The sequence below is a fragment of the Aplidium turbinatum genome, chromosome 7, assembly GCF_918807975.1.
Source record: "Aplidium turbinatum chromosome 7, kaAplTurb1.1, whole genome shotgun sequence".
NCBI classification, from domain to species: domain Eukaryota; kingdom Metazoa; phylum Chordata; class Ascidiacea; order Aplousobranchia; family Polyclinidae; genus Aplidium; species Aplidium turbinatum.
In genome coordinates this window covers 27641789-27660334 of record NC_137478.1, presented here as the reverse complement: position 1 = coordinate 27660334, position 18546 = coordinate 27641789, and the positions used below count along the sequence as shown (strand labels likewise).

Sequence of the window (18546 nt, the reverse complement as noted above, 5' to 3'; positions counted from 1 at the left end):
GCATTACCAATTCATCAATCAATGTTTTATTTGTCAGTAACAGAAACATATAGGTACATGTTTGAAATATGCAAGTAATATACATAATGCAAAAGTTAGCCTACACAAGTTCCCATACCGACAGGGAGACAAAGAGACGACCACATGAAGCTAAACAAAAAAGACCAGAATAAGCCAAATTGAAGCAGAAATAAACTAAAAGAATAAACCAACATACAATACTGATGACAAATCGCATTACGAGTTACGACACACAAATCGAAAACCAATCAAACCAAAAAAACACACCAAATCGAAAAAAAATAAACCAAACTGTTGCAAATAAACCAGATTTGGTTTTAAAGAGACTAAAATGCTGACACTGGTCTTCGGAACCTAGCATAATCTCCATCGTCGCTGGGGTACTTTCTGCGCATGAAAAAGACAATAAATGCAGGATGGCAGCAAGACTCTGTTCGACTTGCCCAGAACTTCTCCATCTAGCAGCCACTCCAGCACGTGCCTATAAGCGACCAGCCTGAATTGCCTGGGAGATACTGCATAACAGCTTTGTTTAATAATGAATGGAACAATTACGCAACCAGCTCTTGAAAGACTGTTAAAGAGTAAACAAGCTCAAGTAAACTCACTCATTAGAAACTTTCCATCGCGTCCTCTGGGCTTTCCATCTTTTTCCCAATGCTTCCTATCAATCCTGAAGAAGGTTTGTGGGACTGCTGGGTTGACCATTGCATGGAAGTCGTCCAACACAGTGATGCAAGAAGTGCTCTCCGCCATGCCGTTAAGCACCCTTACACACTGCTCGATTTCGTGGTTCGAATGTCACATAACATTGGTTAAGACGAACCGTACCTTACCTCGCATGGGCCTATGACAGCTTTGGTCTGTCCCTTAACCAACAATTTCAATGGATAAGTCAACAGACCTGGCTTTTTTTTCAAACTCGAGATTGCAAAGAGCCTATACTACCTGCCTTCACATAAAAAGCACGTGTAACAAGATCGAAGCAGCGAAAAAAAACCTACTTCCTCTAGGTCAGAACAAACACAACTAAAGGACTTGCAAAAGCGATTATCGCTTCGGTCTGACTCCAACTGACGTCATAATCCGCGTGTTGTGCAATGCAATCCGCCATTGCATGAACGTGGCCAAAAATACAAGCTCGTGAAAAACCATAATTTTGATAATTTTTATTGAGATAAATATAGCCTTAAAATGTAAGGGCGTGGTTGGTATTTATAGATTGAAACATGCTCTTTCAGATCAAGTGCGGTCAAAGTCATCGTGCAGTTGCACTTTAAGAAAATACGTCAAGCAAATAAAAAGCACCTGCGGCAAACAACTGCGTATTGAGGCTAGGATTGCATGATTTTATTAGCAAAGCCTCGTGGATTTTAGTGTCAAATTCGGTGAAACATGCTCTTATTTGCTTAACGTCTTTTTTAAATTTATCATATGATGCGTGTTTGCCTCACGGAATTAACCGCCATGTGATGTTCTTTTCTCCTCTGCTTTGCCGTTTCATTCTTATGCATTTCGTTTTCAATTCATTGTGTAGATCAGTTATTTATTTCAATGTAGATGTAAAATCAGTTATTTTTTCGTTACTTGAAAAGGGCTAACATGTGTATGGCCGAAAACGTACGTAGTTTATAGTTTGTTCAGTTTAATATATTATGTTAAATGCCGTGTGGTTGCTAGGTTTTATCTGTTTGTGGTTGAAGAAAGTTACCTCTTTACCAAAATTGTACTCTAATATTTGGCTAATCATACTCAAATCGCGCGGCTATTTATATAACAGTTTTGCTTGGACCGGTAGCTTCCAGAGACTAGCGTAATATACGTGCAACAGATTCTTTGGCTGCGTAACCGAGTGGCGAGAACGTCTGCGCAACGGTCGAAAGGACGTGGGTTTGACATCACTTTAGAGCACGCGGCTGTGTCTCGGCAAAGACACTTAATGACAAGTCACAGTAAAGGGAGCAGCTGACTCGAAAACAGTCTTGTCACTTCGCTGCTTCCTGTCGTCTGTTGTATTGCATTGCATCTGTGATCGCAGTGTACGGTATGTTATCGCAATGGGCGCAAATAAAAACACGATTATTATTAGTACATAGCCTACTACCAATCATATTGTATGCCAATGTATGTTTGTTTGTTTTGTTTATCTTTATCCTGCATTGCGGGAAAGCGGACTTGAGCGCTATGCATCGGTGTACGCCTTCCGACATAGGCACCTGACCCACGCTGCAGCCGACGGGCAATGTCTGTTTCCGGTTGTCTACTCTGCTTATGACTTAAATTTGGAACTACCCATTACTCGAAATCGATCACTGGGTAGACGCAATTATCGTAAAGTTTCTTGCCCAGAGAAACAACAGCAAGTGCGGGTGGCTGGAGTCGAACATGCAGGCTCTCGACTGCGAGCCCAACGGCAACGCGCTAACCACTCGGCCACTGCTGCCGACATGGTTCTCAGCTATGGTGTACCGTGTAACTTTAAAACTTCTACTTTAAATCGCATACGAGTTGCTTACAACGAATCGTACAGAATTATTCACAATTTGTCGAGATGCGACAGTGCTAGAGTGTATCAGGTAGGCTACAGAACGACGTGTTAACATTTGATGCTTTATTAAGAAAATATTGCTATGCATTTGTAGAACGTTGCAAAAGATCAATTAATCCACTTTTGCGCAATGTTATGTCTTCTGATTACTGTTTTAATGTGGACACGAAGATTGGCTTCCTTGCCTTCCCGTTCACTTAATTTAAATCTTCAACCACTGGGTGTAAGCCTGGATATGACAAACAAAAAAACTATTTTAATTCTACATTTTATATTCAGTAGTCAGTACAACAGTATTTTGTACGTTGTTTGATGTAGCCTGCTTGGTGTTGTGTTAGTATGATATTTTGTGTGATGACTGTTAAAAATTTGAATTCTATGGACTTTGTGTCTGATTGCAAATAAATAATAGTAATAATAGCCTATGATTCTCGAAAAAGTGAATTTGAGTAGGTTACCTGTTTTTTGGGAAAGTGATAAAATTCCTTTATTTGCATCTGGCAACACTATCATTTCATTCTGGAATCTGGAAGTCAGGGAAATTTTGTGTAACAGTAATTTCATTTGTAGGATTTTGTTATTTACTTTGTTTCCAACAAAGAACGACAAAGCTGATTACAAATGCCACCAATTTAATGGAGACAATATTTTGCCTATCTGAAAATAAGAGGTTTTTATTATTTTTTTATTGAGAGCTTTTTATTTTCCACTGCAGCTACAATATGCCTGGATTACCATTGGTGATTAAAGCCATACAAAGGAGCCCGTGTTCAGCTGGTAGAACAATTGGAATCAACGGGTAAGTTTTTCAAAGGCTCAATATATATAGAAGATATTCTTATGGTTGTAATGTTATTTTATTGAATTTATCATCATGAAATTGTTCTATTTTTATAATTAAACTAAGCAGTTGTTTTTCATCTTTAAACGCAATTGTTTGTCAAAACTTATTAATTTTAAGAACCGGAATCTATGCTCAACTTTAATTGTGCACTCGTTTTTACCTGTGTGTCAACTGTAGTAAAGTCATGTAATGGTTAGATAATTCTCTTGTCAGGGCCTTGTTCTTGAAAAATTGGCTTGACCTTGGTCTTGAAAATTGAGAGATTGATAGAAAATTTGATTGGCATGTTTAGAACAATGAAATGCAGAAGAAATAAGAAATGCAAAACCAAAGATAAGTAGTCTATACAATATACATACATGCCAAGGGGCAGGGGGTAACTCACTTTTTGGATTTTAGAGTGTTGTTGAGCCACCCCTGTTATAGAATGTTTGCATTGAAATTATCATCTGTGTATGTTGATTGATTTTTTAATGTTTTATGAATACCATAAGCTACTACTGTATATATATATTTATATATATTTGTTTTCCAGGTATAAATATGGGATGCTTATTCTTACCTTTTTTTGCTACATGTCTTACCACATCAGCAGAAAGCCTTTTAGCATCATTAAGGTATGGAGTTATTGCATAGTACGGACGATTAGTATTCATATTTTAGCAGTGACTGCATTTATACCACCATGAATGTAACCAGAATGGCTTTGTAATTTGTATTGCTTTACAATGAAATATAGATGACTTAATAAAATATAGATGACTTAAATGAAGAACTTGGTCTTCTAGCGTACAGCAAAATTTGTAGCCTATTATTGAAAATTATTTTACAGCCAGGAATCAAACCTGTGTTCATCAGAAAAATGATCAGTTGTATTGATGAACGATGGTGTGACCTTTTATCATATTAATATATATAGTGTCTTCAATAAAGTGACTGTTGAGCTTAATATGAGTTCTAATTGCTTGGTTTATACATCTAGATGTCGAGCTTGATATATGCATCTAATTGTAAAAAAGTTCAATTACAACAGTTCTTAAATTTTTGTATTGTATTTGTTACCGTATGTGGCATAAAGAACAAATCATTTATCCAAACCATTTGTTTTTAAACATGTATTGTATATACATTACATCCATTTCTTTTTAATGATTCTTCCAGGGAGAACTCCATCAAAACTGTAGCACTTTGAATCGTTCGGAATTCAGTGAAACACCTCGTTTTGGCAATGACTCCAAAAATAGCACCTGGTGTGATTTTCCACCCTTTAGTAAGTTATAACCGTTGGTATTGACAGCAGGCTATGTGCCTTTTTACATTAAATTAATGGAAAGGCTGTCAGAATATTGTCAGCACCTTAGTAAGGATAATTGAGCAATTCTTAAAACAAATAAAATACCGATGCAGTAATAGTATTAGTATTTAGTAAGGTTGAAATATTGTATGACACAATTTATTGTAAGCCTTTTGTTTAAATATATAATTTTAACAATTTTTTTATCTTATTTCTTATTGAACTCATGACAGAGTGGCTGGACTGTGAAATCGATGCAGTTGCAGTAACTGTGCAGTAGTGCGTGCATTTACCTGTGTAGTAAAATTTGTCTTTTACAAAGAGATAATGTCTGCATTCATTTAATCAACCTAAAAAGGGGATTTTTGCTAGACAAGTGCGTATAGACTTTCTAATTTATTTAAGGTTGCTTTATGCATTTCTGAATTTCTGTGACGCCATAACATAAATTTCAATTTTTTTCTAATGGAAGCAAAATGCAATGAAATACTCAATTAAAAAGTGGCAACAGATAAGAAACGCTGATACGCAAAGAAAAGCTGTTGTTTAATGGAAGTGCCTCAGCCTGAACATATCGAAAAAATTATGCAGACTATGTGAAACGATCCATTTTGTACTGTAGGATTTTTTGTTTTGTTTTTTTATGCTATTTGCTAATAGCAACTCTTAAACACAAAAAAAGTAAAATGCAAGTCATTTTGTTTAACTCTTAAACAGTTGTATTTTTTTTTTATCTTTTTGTATGTATTTTGTAATATTTTGTATTTTTTAGACCATTCTAACTATAAGTCCCTGTTTGGTGAACTCGATTATGCTTTCCTTTTTACTTATGCCATTGGTATGTTCTTCAGGTAATTTCAACATCTTTATTGTGATGTGTTACTTTTAGTATACGGTATGTAATATTAACATTGATACTTTATCTGCATGGCGTAGAAATATTGTTTGAATGATGTTAGAAAAAGTTATAAGTTTAATTTGAGCCAACATTCTCTATGGTACGCAAGAGAATGACTTGGACATTGGAAAATTAGACATGGAGCTGAAGTTATCCTTGTCTTGTTAATGTCAATCTCACTTTCAATTTTTTACTGCCAGGCTAAAACTAGTGAATAAAGTATTTTCAAATCCCCCATTCGGTAGTTAAATGTTGGTAACATGAGAAAAACTCTGATGAATGAATTAAATTCATCTGGCAAGACAGGTAAAGAAGAAAAAAATATTTTTAGTTTCAAACATTGGTAGATGATCACTTGTTGTCGTATTGAGGTGTTATTGCTATACAGTATTATTTTTGAAATGCAGTGCAACCTTTTCTCAGTGCTAATAACTACACTACCGTTTATTTAGTGGTTTCATAGCAGAACGACTGCCTCTTCGATACTTCCTCAGTTGTGGAATGATCTTCAGTGGATTATTCACTGCTATGTTTGGCATCGGATATTTTGAAAAGATTCACACTTTCTCCTTTTATGTGGTAGCACAAGTATGTTCCATTATTCTAACTTTATTGTTTTTTATGCTGCTGGAAAATAACATTTTCTGTATGAACTTCATGAAGACTAAGTCTGCTTAGTGCTTATTTTTAATAGCATTCAGCATTCGCTATTTTGATGAAGTGGGCAGCGTCTGTATTAATGTCACGATAATTACTTTATTTTTGCAATCAATTTTACAAATTATCGTAATGCTAAGAAACGTCTTTTGTGATATATTACGTTTGACGCAGTGACCCAGTTGTGCATTGTCAAGGCAGTTCATGTGATGCATGCGAACTGAGAAAGTCCTGTTCACATATTTGCCATACGACCGTTGCGACCTTGCTTGTATTTTCAGATCTTGTTTTGCAAGTTTCGTTTAAGCATCACCCAGCCAGCAAAAGTTGCCTTTTATCGTCATGCAACGTTGAAACTATGTTTTATGCCACTTTTGCGCAGGTTTATGTTTCAGGTTCAAGTTTGTAACCTCAAATTTAAGCGTCACATTTAAGTATTAGGTGTAAGCGATTTATAAGTCAGCAATCGTTGGACATACGCATCACTCTTTATGTTTCAGGTTATGAATGGACTTTTCCAAACAACTGGTTGGCCTGCCGTGGTTGCTTGTGTAGGAAATTGGTTTGGAAAAGAAAAGTAGGACTTTTACCATCATCCTACGTTGAAAATAAGAATGATTGGTCTGATGAACTAAAGATTTTTCTGTGACAGTGACATAGTTGAACAACAGATAAGGCCCTGTGATTTTATTGGACCCTATTTTTGAGAATGCATTGGTTGAAGCAGAAGTCAGTCTTTTTTTACATAGATACAACGTCTACAGATGTATTTGTTGTCTGCAAATGTCTTCCTGTTTTCTAGCTGAAATTCGCAAAAATGAGGTCAACAACTCAACATACTTACCTTTCAGACGCGGTCTCATCATGGGAATTTGGAATTCTCACACTTCATTTGGAAACATACTCGGTTCTGTCATAGCCTCAGCATTTGTGGGATATGACTGGGGCCTTTCTTTTATTGTACCTGGAGCCATCATTGGCTCATTAGGAATTATAACTTTTCTCGTTTTAATTGAAAGTGAGTGGCACAATGATTTTTGTTCAACAATAGAAATTTGTTGGTTTCATCTTTTCTAGGCGGTACTTTTAATCTTTCTATTTTAGTGCATTTTATTTCACAAAAATACAAATAAGCAAGGTTTCATATAGGCAGGGCTTGTGGAGTCGGAGTCGAAAGTATTTTGGCGTAGTCGGAGACGTTAAAAAAAGGCCGACTCGGCTGGATACAAAACGATAAAGAATAAACTTTTTGTACTATTTTTTCGAAATATGATTTCTTGTTTGCCGCTGCTTCAATTTCGATGACACCTTTAAGTGAAATTAAATTAAAAAAAAGGCAAAATTTAAAAAAAGAATCTGGCAACATTGAAGTCGAAGTCATACATTTTTCGCCCGACTCCACTGCCCTGCATATAAGTCTACGCAAACGGTTAACAATCGTGGCGCTGTGAAATGTTGTTCTTTGACTGAATTACGCTTACGCAATAATAAACACCAATGGTATCATGTTTTGGTCGGCATATACTGTTATGCGACAACTTCTACAGTCTTTCCAGCTTTTAACATATTTTCCACCCATTTCAGGGCCGGAAGACTTGGGGGTCAGATACCAAGCTTTGCCCAAACATGATGAAGTGGTAAATAAGTTTTCTTGTTTGAATCTGTTTCGCTGGTTTTATCGTTAATCTAGTAACTTAATCTAGTTTTAATCTAGTTTTATCGTTAATCTAGTAACTTAATCTAGTTTTAATCTAGTTTTATCGTTAATCTAGTTAATCATTACACTCGAAAGCAACTCACGAACTCGTTATCGTTTGGATTTGTTGCACTGAACATAGGTTTAATATGCAACAACTATCAATTAATTACGGCAATGTGTTCTATTCTGCAAAGGAAAAGAGGTTCATGTATTTGACCAAGAATATAGATTGAAATGCGAAACAGTGACTCAGTTTCGCATTTTCACCCTAACTTTATCTTCTCATTTCCCGAAGCACAGTAACTGAGTGTGGGTCCACCACCTTTACCATATGTTTTGTCTCTCATTCAGGCTTCCGAGAATTCTAACGTTTGTGACTCTAACGACTCGTCGATGCCTAACTACGACACCATTCCAAATGGCGTCTGCAACGTTGACGAGTCCGAACACCATTCGCTGGAAAACGACTCATCCGCGCAACACGCCATCGGCTTCTATCGTGCGCTTTTAATCCCAGTGAGTCGTCTGAAATTTCCTGTTCATCAGGAAATTAAACCTTCGACTTTGAATTTTTAGCAGCAATTTTTTCTCTATTTTTGATTGAACAACCCCTTTATGTTATGCCAACCAAACTGAAAGGGTATTGGCCAAGGGTCTGTGACAGAAGTTAAGTTTCATCAGTAAATTATATTGGTTTAGTTTACTGTGACGATGTTTGGCATTAATATTGATTGTATGTTGGTTTTGATTGTTTTCACATTGCACCTGTTTCTTCACTGTATTGTTCTTGCAAAGCATATGTTCTCATAATTTACTAAAACCACAGCTGTTTCAGCTGCGTTTAATGGCGAAACATTAACACGCTCAAAGACCCTTGTACTTCGTGTTTTGATATTTGTCTTGAAGCGTAATCCTGATCTCACTGAATACTGAAAAGTTTTGGTTTTTATCAGAATTGTTATCTTTTCTAGCGGTAGTTGCAACTTTCATCAGATCACGGCGTAAGTAAAAGCAGCTGAACAGATGCAAGTTGTTTTTTTCATTGACCGTATTGCTTCAATGACGTTTCGCGCGTCACTAAATCTTGATCATGCGCACTTACCCAGACAGCAAATCAACCATGGTTTACATTGATTCAACGTATGCTCTGCGCTAATTTCTGTCCATTCAATCAATTCTGCAACTAATGGGATAAAAAATTGCTTGGTTTATAAAATAGAAAATTGTGATGATTTTATTCTGTTTTTCTTTTTCAGGGAGTTGTGGAATTTTCACTTTGTCTTTTGTTTGCGAAGCTCGTCAGTTACACGTTTCTTTTCTGGTTGCCGTTTTACATTAAAAGCACTTGTAAGTTCTGTTACGAAAGCACTTTTTGTTTTACTTTTTTGTTGTGATGGAATTTCACTTTGTCGTTTCTAACTGTAAAAGTAGTTATTATAGAACGGTTAACTTGTGTTCTTTCAATCTTCCTAGTTTAATTAACAACTACTGTATTAGAAGTTAATATTCATTGAAGGTAACACAAGTTAATCTACATTGAAGAACACAAGTTAATCTTCATTAATTTTTGTGGCTAGATGAGAAAAATCCTCTTTGCATGCAAGGTGGTGTTCCACCCAGCAGACAGCAACATTGAATCAGTGTAAATGATGTTCTTGGTGGGATGCTATATTGCTATGGCCTGACAAATGAAAATGAATGATTGCAGTTTTCAATGCTTCCCTGTGGCAAATTATTGACTTAGCCTTAAAGGGTGTTCAAACAAGCACAGAAGTATACAGCAACATGTGATTTCATGGGTTGCGTACAGTGTTAGTTTAACTAGGATTACGTTTTTTGTTTGCTGACTCGGCGATTAACAAGTATACTTTGATTGGTAAAAGAAGACGTAGGCCACGAGCAAGATCTATTGCACGCGTCTGGTGGTTCAAAGTGGCTTCATTCTATCCCTTAGGTTTTGGTTTGTTTGAATAACCAAATATAATACTTTTGTTAGACGCAATATTCGGTTATGGATCGACTTAATTATTCATCGTTAAGACACAGCACTGGTTTTGTACATTTTGTACCGTGCTATTAACGTCTTGTTCATACGCTGTGGTCGATAGGTGTGTCTGTGCTATTTGCACAAATGTGGTCTACCCACAGTCCCACACTGCAGGCGATAACAATAAGCGTGAAGTGTCCGGAATTAAGTTCGGTTATTTTTGCTTACTTGTTGCCCTAGCAGTTCTGTTGCATTACGTTTATATGTAAGATTTTCTCGGGCCAAATTTACGTCTTTGAGACTGCCACCTCGCTAAGCATGAGCACAATATCTGTATTCTGTATATACTTATGCCACATCATCGATTTGTTCAGCTACCCTAAGTACTGAGGATTCTGGCCTACTCAGCACGCTTTTTGACGTCGGTGGCATATTTGGTGGAATCTTAGCAGGAGTTGTTTCGGACAAGATCAAAGGCCGCGCTACCACATGCGGGTTCATGCTCATTGTGGGAGCTGTAATGGTAATTGCCGTCTTTGTCATAAAACTTATTCGTTACTCAGTTTGTACTTCATACTGGTAATGTTTGGATGATTCAAAGTTTAATTTTGTGATATACAGCATTTGCATTTTTTTTAATCTCAATTTTTTTTTACCAATGTTTAATTCAGGCATGGCCGATGATGATGAAACTAATGTTTTTACCAAAAAAATTTGAAATGTATTTTTTGATTAAACAACTTTTTCTCAACATCTCATTCTTTGGGCTTTTCCTTTCATCAATAGTAATAATAATCATGCTTTTTTCACAATGTAGATTTTAACGACCTGTTTTAGCCTACAGGACTAAAACAGGTCGTTAAAATCTACATAAAACAGGTCGTTAAAATCAACATTGTGAAATAAGCAACAATCATGCTGCTAAAAGCGAAACTCAATCAATTGCAATCATGGTTTTATTTGCGCCCATTGCGATAACATATGCGGCACAACAGGAAACAGCGAAGCGACATTATAGTCTTCGAGTCAGCTGCTCCCTTTAAAATCATGCGTTGACACAAAAAATCTGCCTTTCTTCATTCACCTCTAACCTCTGTACTCTCATCCAGTTATTATCACCAAGTCTGTCTTCTCTGAAAGCTTTCCCCCTTGTACCTTTGCTTGATATTCCTCTCTAATTCATAGATCAAAATCCAGTAACCTTTTATCAATGTCCTCTTTTTTGGAATCCCGACTGAATCCCTGTAGTTAAAGATTAAGATTGTGGATGGGAAAGTAAGAAAGCCAATCTTTGTGTCCACCTTCCAGCATGCAATTAAATGTCTTGCCAAAGATACGGCTCCGCGCTTTGGAGTGGTGTCGAACCGGTGCTCTCCCGAGTGCCGTGCAAGGTCACTCGACTGCGCAGACAACCCGATGTAGTCTGAAACCAACATAGACCAATAACAGCTGTCAACCTGGTTCTGCCATTTCAGATGTATGTTTTTAACGTGTATGGGACGGTGAGCATGACGGTCAGTGTAGTTCTTCTGCTCATCACTGGGGGGTTTGTGAACGGACCATACGCCCTCATCACCACAGCAGTGTCTGCAGACCTTGGAACGCACTCAGGTGATGGTTTGCGAATGATGTGTTTTATGTAGTCTAACAACTGAAAAGCGATGAGAATTATCTCCCCCGTGCTAATTTTGATGTGTAAGGCACGCAAATATGCTGTAGATTTCTAAAATAACGTTTTGAAACCTGTATTCTTGCTAACTGAAGCCAAAGAATCGAGTATCGTGGAAATTCGTCTGTTTTCACCTTTTGCAATTTGTTTAATGTTGAAAAACTAATAGAATTTTTTTTTTCAGTTTTGCGCGGAAATGCCAAGGCTTTATCAACGGTCACAGCAATTATTGATGGAACTGGATCAATAGGTAATTAGACATAGAAAGTGCACTAGCGTTGCGTTTGAATACCACCAAAGCAATAAGTATAATAATCACTCCCGTTAGTCCAATGATACATTTGTTGCAGATCTCATTTCACATTTCATGCGAAGGAACTTAAATGCTGCCAGTGCATACCAACAAATTGTAAAAAACGAAGCTTCGTCTTTAATAAAAATATGTTAGATTTTCCGCATGGTGTGATGCAAGATCCATTTGGATGCAGTGCACATGTGAAAAAAATAGCAATTTATTAAAGGTGTTATTCCGTAGGTGACTGAACTATTAGTGGGTGTCACGTTAATATTGTAATTTTGAAGACACCCAGTGAGACATAACTCACTGCATACGGCTGTCTTGTTTTGCAAGTCTAGATTTTTCATCCGCATTGAATATCTTGATGTGTTTTAACAAGTTTTCATTTATTGTAGCAATATTATTGAAAGCGTCGGATATTGACATGGCTTCACGTTTGTTCAGTACGTTTGCTTCAGATGTTACGTGGCCACATACTGCAAAAATCACCAATGCATTTTGATAACAAGAATATCGTCAAGTATTGACGTGCTACAAAGGCTGCATTGCTTGTTATCAGAATGTCTTTCGTAGCAAGCATGTCACACAGTTATCAAAATCCTTGATCAATGTAAGAAGGTTTTAGACTGCGTGAAAACTGGTTTAGACTCGTGTAGGCTGGTTTTGAGAACTGAGAACCCCTACGTGAAACTTTCTACCCTTAGTTGTGAAGAAGACTTGTTTTCCTTTATAATTTAATTCGCAAATAAAATGAACATTGGTCACAATGAACTCATCCGCTCGGGTATCTTCGCTGCTTTGAGTGACCTGCCAGAATTTTGACACCTCGTAGCTGCCCAAAGTCCATTTAATTGCAAGCCGAAAGATCTGAGCATGCGTTGTTTCATGCGCCGCCATCGGTCCCCTACTTACTGGACCTGCAGAATTGCGACACCTCATTTCCCAAACACCAAAACACGTTTTTAGACATAAAACTCAATGTAAAAATTACGGATTGTAGCTGCCATTTGCCAAGGTCCATTTAATTGCAAGCCGAAAGATCTGAGCATGCATTGTTTCAGGCGCCGCCATTGGTCCACTACTTACTGGAGTCATATCCCCTTATGGTTGGGAGAATGTGTTTTGGATGCTTATCGGTTCCAATGTGATGGCTCTATTGGTAAGGACATCAAACTGAAGCGGCTACTGAAATACAACGTGTACAGTAGATCTCATTGTATAGGCTAATAATGCGTTTTGTTTTCGGTAACTTTAATCACAGAAGTGTTTGAAGAAAGCGGCTGAAATGGTTGAGAAAGCAGATATACAGTATGTCTTCGCACTTCTCGTCTTCGGAGTGTTGCGATATTTATAAGTATATAGTACAGATTCGTACTTTCGGCTCTTGTTATAAAATAAGTTTTTGTTAACTGTTTGTCATAAAAAATTAAGAAACGGCTACAAGCCTAAGAAGGAAAGTTATAGCTAGCATGCACAGTGGTGGTAATATTGCAACTGCACATTACTTCGTTTCAGCTTTTGACCAGGCTGATCTGGAAAGAAGTTCGGACACTGATACCTTTCACCACTACGAGGCGCTCCAAAGCGCTAGCAGAGTAAGTGACGAAATTGCACCTTGTTGTAAATTTGAGTTATCGTGTTGTGTGAAATCCACTAAACCTGAAGCTGTTTCTCTTCCTAGAGCTTTAAAATTCCATTCATTAGTAACGCATCAACTTGGTAAGCATAACAAAGGGCATTATGCCATTTGCAAGACTTCCTTGTCATGTCACAAGTGCTATCCCACGCAAACTAACAAAGTCCCTCCGTTTGTACATTGTTTCAACGTCTAAAAACGATTTTTGTCAGCTGGGATAAATTTCTGACCACGACCTTATGATCTGCTTTGTCACCAGCTGGTTTGCTTGCTAAACCATCGCTGCACATTGCAGTTGCATCACAACAGCAATATTTTGCGCTGCTTGCAAATCAATACGTCAGATCAACGTTAAGTAATGTATCGAACTGGTGTTTCACCTCAACACGACGTTATGAAAACTTAGCTTTGTCAGCAGGAAAATTGCCGAAATGCCAGCTGTACATTTCAAGTTGTTCTGGACAGCTTGACATCAGACAAAAATAGATCTTGCACCACTCAGCAGATTTTGCATCGGTTCAACGTCTGCAGACGTTGTAAAAACGTACTAAATTGTTGGAAGGGATATTCCTTATAACATGTTATTGTATTACTTAGCAAGCCTGTGCAATGGAGCCACTCAAAAAGTCTTGACGACGCTAGCGAGTTACCAACAATACGGTATAGCTTTGCGGGGGTTCAGTGCTGAGAGTGCATGTTTCTTGTGTAGTTTAGTTGCAGCAAGTTTCTGCGAATTGCTGGCGAGTTACCAACAATACGGTATAGCTTTGCGGGGGTTCAGTGCTGAGAGTGCATGTTTCTTGTGTAGTTTAGTTGCAGCAAGTTTCTGCGAATTGCTGGCATAGCTTCTGCTGCATAAATAATAATATATTACGCTTAAGCGAAATATATCGATGCGTAATTTGCTTTGGAGTTTTTTAGTTCGCTCTGATCATTATTTGAACTCTAGCTTACAATTTAACGCTATAGTTTGCAAAGGTTACGAGTTTGTTTCTTGTCCAGAAGATCAGTATTTTTTGCATTGCTTCAACGTCTGTAGACGTTGATCAGTAGAAAAGAAACAGATTTGCAGACGATGTACAAACGTCTTTGTAACCCATTATTTTCAGGCTGCATGTCACAACTTGAGAGTTTGAAAAACATTTTAAGTTCTCTTTTTGTTGCGTTTGTTAAATGTTTTGATTTTTACACCATTTCAAATCATTTTATAGATTTTTTAAGCCACAAAACCAATAAAAGTGAAAATGACAGCACGACTGCAAAACTTTGGTTGTTGATTCGCCTGTTATAAATAAGATTAGTTTAAACTTTGTAAATGATATAATGTGAGTGAATCTTATTCAAAGCGGATTGCAAAGTCTGAAGATGAGTCACGTGATCAATGCTAACTTACAGATGACTTTGTTCTAAAACAAATATTTTAGAATTGCAATAGAAAAAAACTTTGCTCCAGCGCTTCAATTTTCCACTCATTGTTTGCAAAAAAACATTGTTGTATTTTATCAAAAAAAAGAGTGAACAAATTACTCACATCTCTTGAAACGACACGTACCGGTCGGCACATTATGGTGCTATTAAGCCTGATAAAAACAACCTAACACCACCTGCCTTGTCATCTTACCTTCGCAGACGAAGCAACTGTGAATAATACCTTACAAGGTTTTTGCACCTAGCTTATTTGTATATCGAATGCTGCTTCTAGTACTTTCTTTAAATACGTCAGTCAAAAATTCAGTTTGAAAAACACTTAGCGGATGCATGGGCTGATGTAGAACGTAGAGATTTTTTTACCGGTTTCTGTTTTCAAGCACAAACGCTTTGTTAGTTATTTTGACAATATGTCAAAACGCATGGCTTTTAACAATGTTGTCACAACATAACAATATTGCATTTATTGCTAAAGAAATACTTTTTGGCGTTGAAAATAAAGCTAATGTGTCTGATTTACTAAGCATAACTTTCAGATTGAGCAAGCTGCCTTCTACACTTGCAGCAGAGCTATTATATGGCTGATTAATGATCAAACTTTGAGTGCATTTTTCTTGCGTTTTCGTGATTCAAATTGAAACTTACAAGTGATAAAGCGGCTGCCTTCAGCAAAGCATCCATTCTGTAGGTTTAGTTCAAACCCTAAAGTCTGGATTTAAACGGAAATTCTTAAACTTTAACTTTTTTTTCTTTGCAGAGAACAACTTCCCGCTGACGACAGGGAAATATATTCTAAAGATGGTGCAACAGCATGAGCCAGTAGCCTTCTTCTGCGTGGCGGCTCCCTTCTCTTTGACTTTCTTTACATTATCCTTCTCTTAAAATTTGTCTTTACTTTTCTTGTCAACTGCAAAAACTTTTACTGTCCCATAGAGGAAAGGCCAGTTTTTTCAACATGTTGCCATATTTTAATGTTTATTGGAAACTTGCGTCCAAGCAAAATATCTTGATGTAAGATATGCTCTGTTGATATCTGCACAATTTCTTTCACGTGTAAGCGGGACCTAGTGCAATTGAAACCAGCAGCAAGTGCAACTATGTCCGTAGCGGATCGAGGGTGGGAAAAGGCGTAATTTTATCCACGGTGGTAGGATTAATGTTGACCTACACATCATTGTGTTTTGTTGAAATGCCTCCCCCCTCCCCAAGGCTACTTGCTGCACCCACCGCTGAACTATGCTGATTGGACATACACGTACTGCATTGTCACACGCATCTTACCTGCTACGTGATAATGCAACCGAAGCAATATTTAATATTTATACAACAAGGCATTGGATTTGCCGAAAGTTTTAGATTAGTTCAAAGTTTGACGTAAAATTTAACTTCTAAACAAGTAATCGCAAACTTGAAAGGGAAACGATTTTACCGTCGTTGAAAATCTGATTTTCTGCTTATTTTGCAATGAAGAATTTTCTATCATTGACTAAGTGAAAAGGGTACAGGCCGAGTTGTCTGACACGGTAATGTGTTACAATACGATACGGTAATGGTAAAATATGCTAAAAATTGAACTGGTCTTTGACTTTAGAATAAAGTAGACTCTGATGCAAAAGTAGACAATTTGACTTGTCTGTGCAAAAATCATTTGTCCAGTTTGAGTTAAAATCCCAGGTTGCAAGTTCTAGTGCGGTACCCTGATATACCGGTACAGTATATATGCAAATACTAATCGTATATTCTGGCTCTAGTTAAATAGCACCTCATGTATTCCTGCTTGGAGTTGTGTATGCTTCTACACTACAGTATTTGCGAAGTTACAGCTTTGTCGATTAGCATCATAGCCGCTAGCGACTTTTAAGTTTTTGTATTAGCACTATGTTAGTTTTAATTTTTGTTTGTTTTTAGCGCCAGTCTTGGGTGTCCCGAAAGCACGGAAGTGTTTTATTATAAACTGTGATCTTCAGAGATAATTACCATTATTTCGGGACTCGCCAATATCTCACATAATCCTTGAAAATGTAATGATTATGTAAGCTGGTAAATTGTACTGCTATAGACAATAGCTATGAGAGCTCCGTTAATATGCTAACTTAGTCATCTTACGTCATAGGCCACTTTTCAATATTTCTTGTATTTGTAACGAAATGAAGGTTTTGTTGAAAAGACGTAATATCTAGGCTATAGGCCTACACGCTTTTACTGCTTAAAATGTAGTTTTATTTTGTCACAGATGTTTTATAATGTATAAGTAAAATTCCTACTCACATTCAATCCCATCTTAGCCGCGGTTGCACCTAAATCCGTAGTCATTGGTGCGTGTAATTACTGATGACGTTTTATTTGCCAGCAAAAGCGGTGCATTCTGGTACTGCAGCGAGTCCTCTACAAATTACTGAATTTGTTTTACTAAAAACAGAAAGTATTTTTATAGTCTGGATTCAAGAAAAAGTTAGACCAGTGATCCAATTTTGATAACGACTTAAGTTTGAGGCGCTTTATGGTCGTGTATGCTAGATAGAAGACAATGCCTTGCTTTTGCCTTTGCACCTTCCAAATAATGTAAATTGCCAAATTTTTCACCTAAAACTTTGAAACCTCTCGTGTTATTAATTCCATAAGTTATGAGCTCCATTTTCGGAAGCCTTGTTGCAATGCGAGGCTTAAAATGGTTGACATTACTTATGGTGTTTAAGTGGAAAACGTTTTTGTCGTCTAGTTCAGCATTAGCCTTTATAACACACAAAGTTCAGTACTGTATTTTCAAATGGATTCCAAGTTGCTGTGCGTTGAAAATAAAGGACTTTGTGAAGCTTGGCTATTTGAAATCAATCCATCTATATCATCATGTTACGTTTGAGTTGATATTTTACATTGGAATGATTAATAAACAACTAATACGATTTGACATGGTCGTGTAACATTATGATTTTCTTGTCTGAACCACTCATTTTTATAGGGATATTTGTGTTAACATTTGGTGTGGGCTGCGGTGCTCATTATAACTGAATCTTCATCCCGGACTGAGAAAGCTTGTTGAGAAGCTTAATTCTGGCAGTTTCGTATACTTGCGGTGGTTTTACACCACTGACGCGGGCCCGATATTGACAGAGTGAAGTTCTTGTATGTGAGTTTTTCCATCCACTGGGTGCCGCTGAATGGAGAAATGTCTCTGAAATGCGTTGCTCAAGCGCACACTGCGAGAATCAAACTTGTCTGTTACCTTCTCATTGTTGTCAATTGAATGCAATAAATTGGCGCATATAGTGACCAGTGCTATTAATCGTCAGAGATGTACGTAGGCTATACGCCGCATACTTGCGGCGTAGACTTTTTGTTTACGCTAACGCTTACGGCCACATTTTTTTGGATAGTTTGCGCTTGAGGCTACGCCGTAATGTTTTCGCGGTTTTTTAGCGCATAGCGTCAACGCATACTTTTTAATGTATTTTTTTTCGCTACAACACGCCAATACCTTCCAGCGCTGCAGTTAAAAGAATGTTTTCAATGGGCAAAGACATATTGGAACCAAAACACAGCAAAATGTCAGATGAGCACTTTTATATG

The 18546-nt window shown here is 37.2% G+C and overlaps 1 protein-coding gene across 2 annotated transcripts; it reads left to right on the top strand.

Annotated features, from left to right (window-relative positions):
• Positions 1-3114: 3114 nt before the first annotated feature.
• Positions 3115-17887, top strand: LOC145774158 (glucose-6-phosphate exchanger SLC37A2-like). 2 transcript variants are annotated; one of them, XM_082585327.1, is made up of 17 exons: positions 3115-3368; positions 3949-4030; positions 4575-4683; positions 5480-5558; positions 6058-6193; positions 6763-6839; positions 7114-7280; positions 7847-7899; positions 8313-8477; positions 9218-9308; positions 10323-10471; positions 11424-11559; positions 11802-11867; positions 12977-13074; positions 13431-13510; positions 14149-14211; positions 15737-17887. In XM_082585327.1, the coding sequence occupies exons 1-17, from the start codon at positions 3292-3294 to the stop codon at positions 15792-15794; spliced, it is 1686 nt and encodes a 561-aa protein (XP_082441453.1). In that variant the 5' UTR covers positions 3115-3291; the 3' UTR covers positions 15795-17887. The 2 variants fall into 2 exon arrangements, with proteins under 2 accessions (XP_082441453.1, XP_082441454.1); XM_082585328.1 differs by lacking the exon at positions 14149-14211.
• Positions 17888-18546: the final 659 nt, after the last annotated feature.

Excerpts from the sequence above, each read along its gene's own strand:
- LOC145774158 (XM_082585327.1), top strand. The coding sequence starts at position 3,292 with ATGCCTGGATTACCATTGGTGATTAAAGCCATACAAAGGAGCCCGTGT. Across the intron at positions 7,281-7,846 it reads TTTTCTCGTTTTAATTGAAA|GGCCGGAAGACTTGGGGGTC; the intron begins GTGAGTGGCACA and ends CACCCATTTCAG. Across the intron at positions 14,212-15,736 it reads AGCGAGTTACCAACAATACG|AGAACAACTTCCCGCTGACG; the intron begins GTATAGCTTTGC and ends TTTTCTTTGCAG.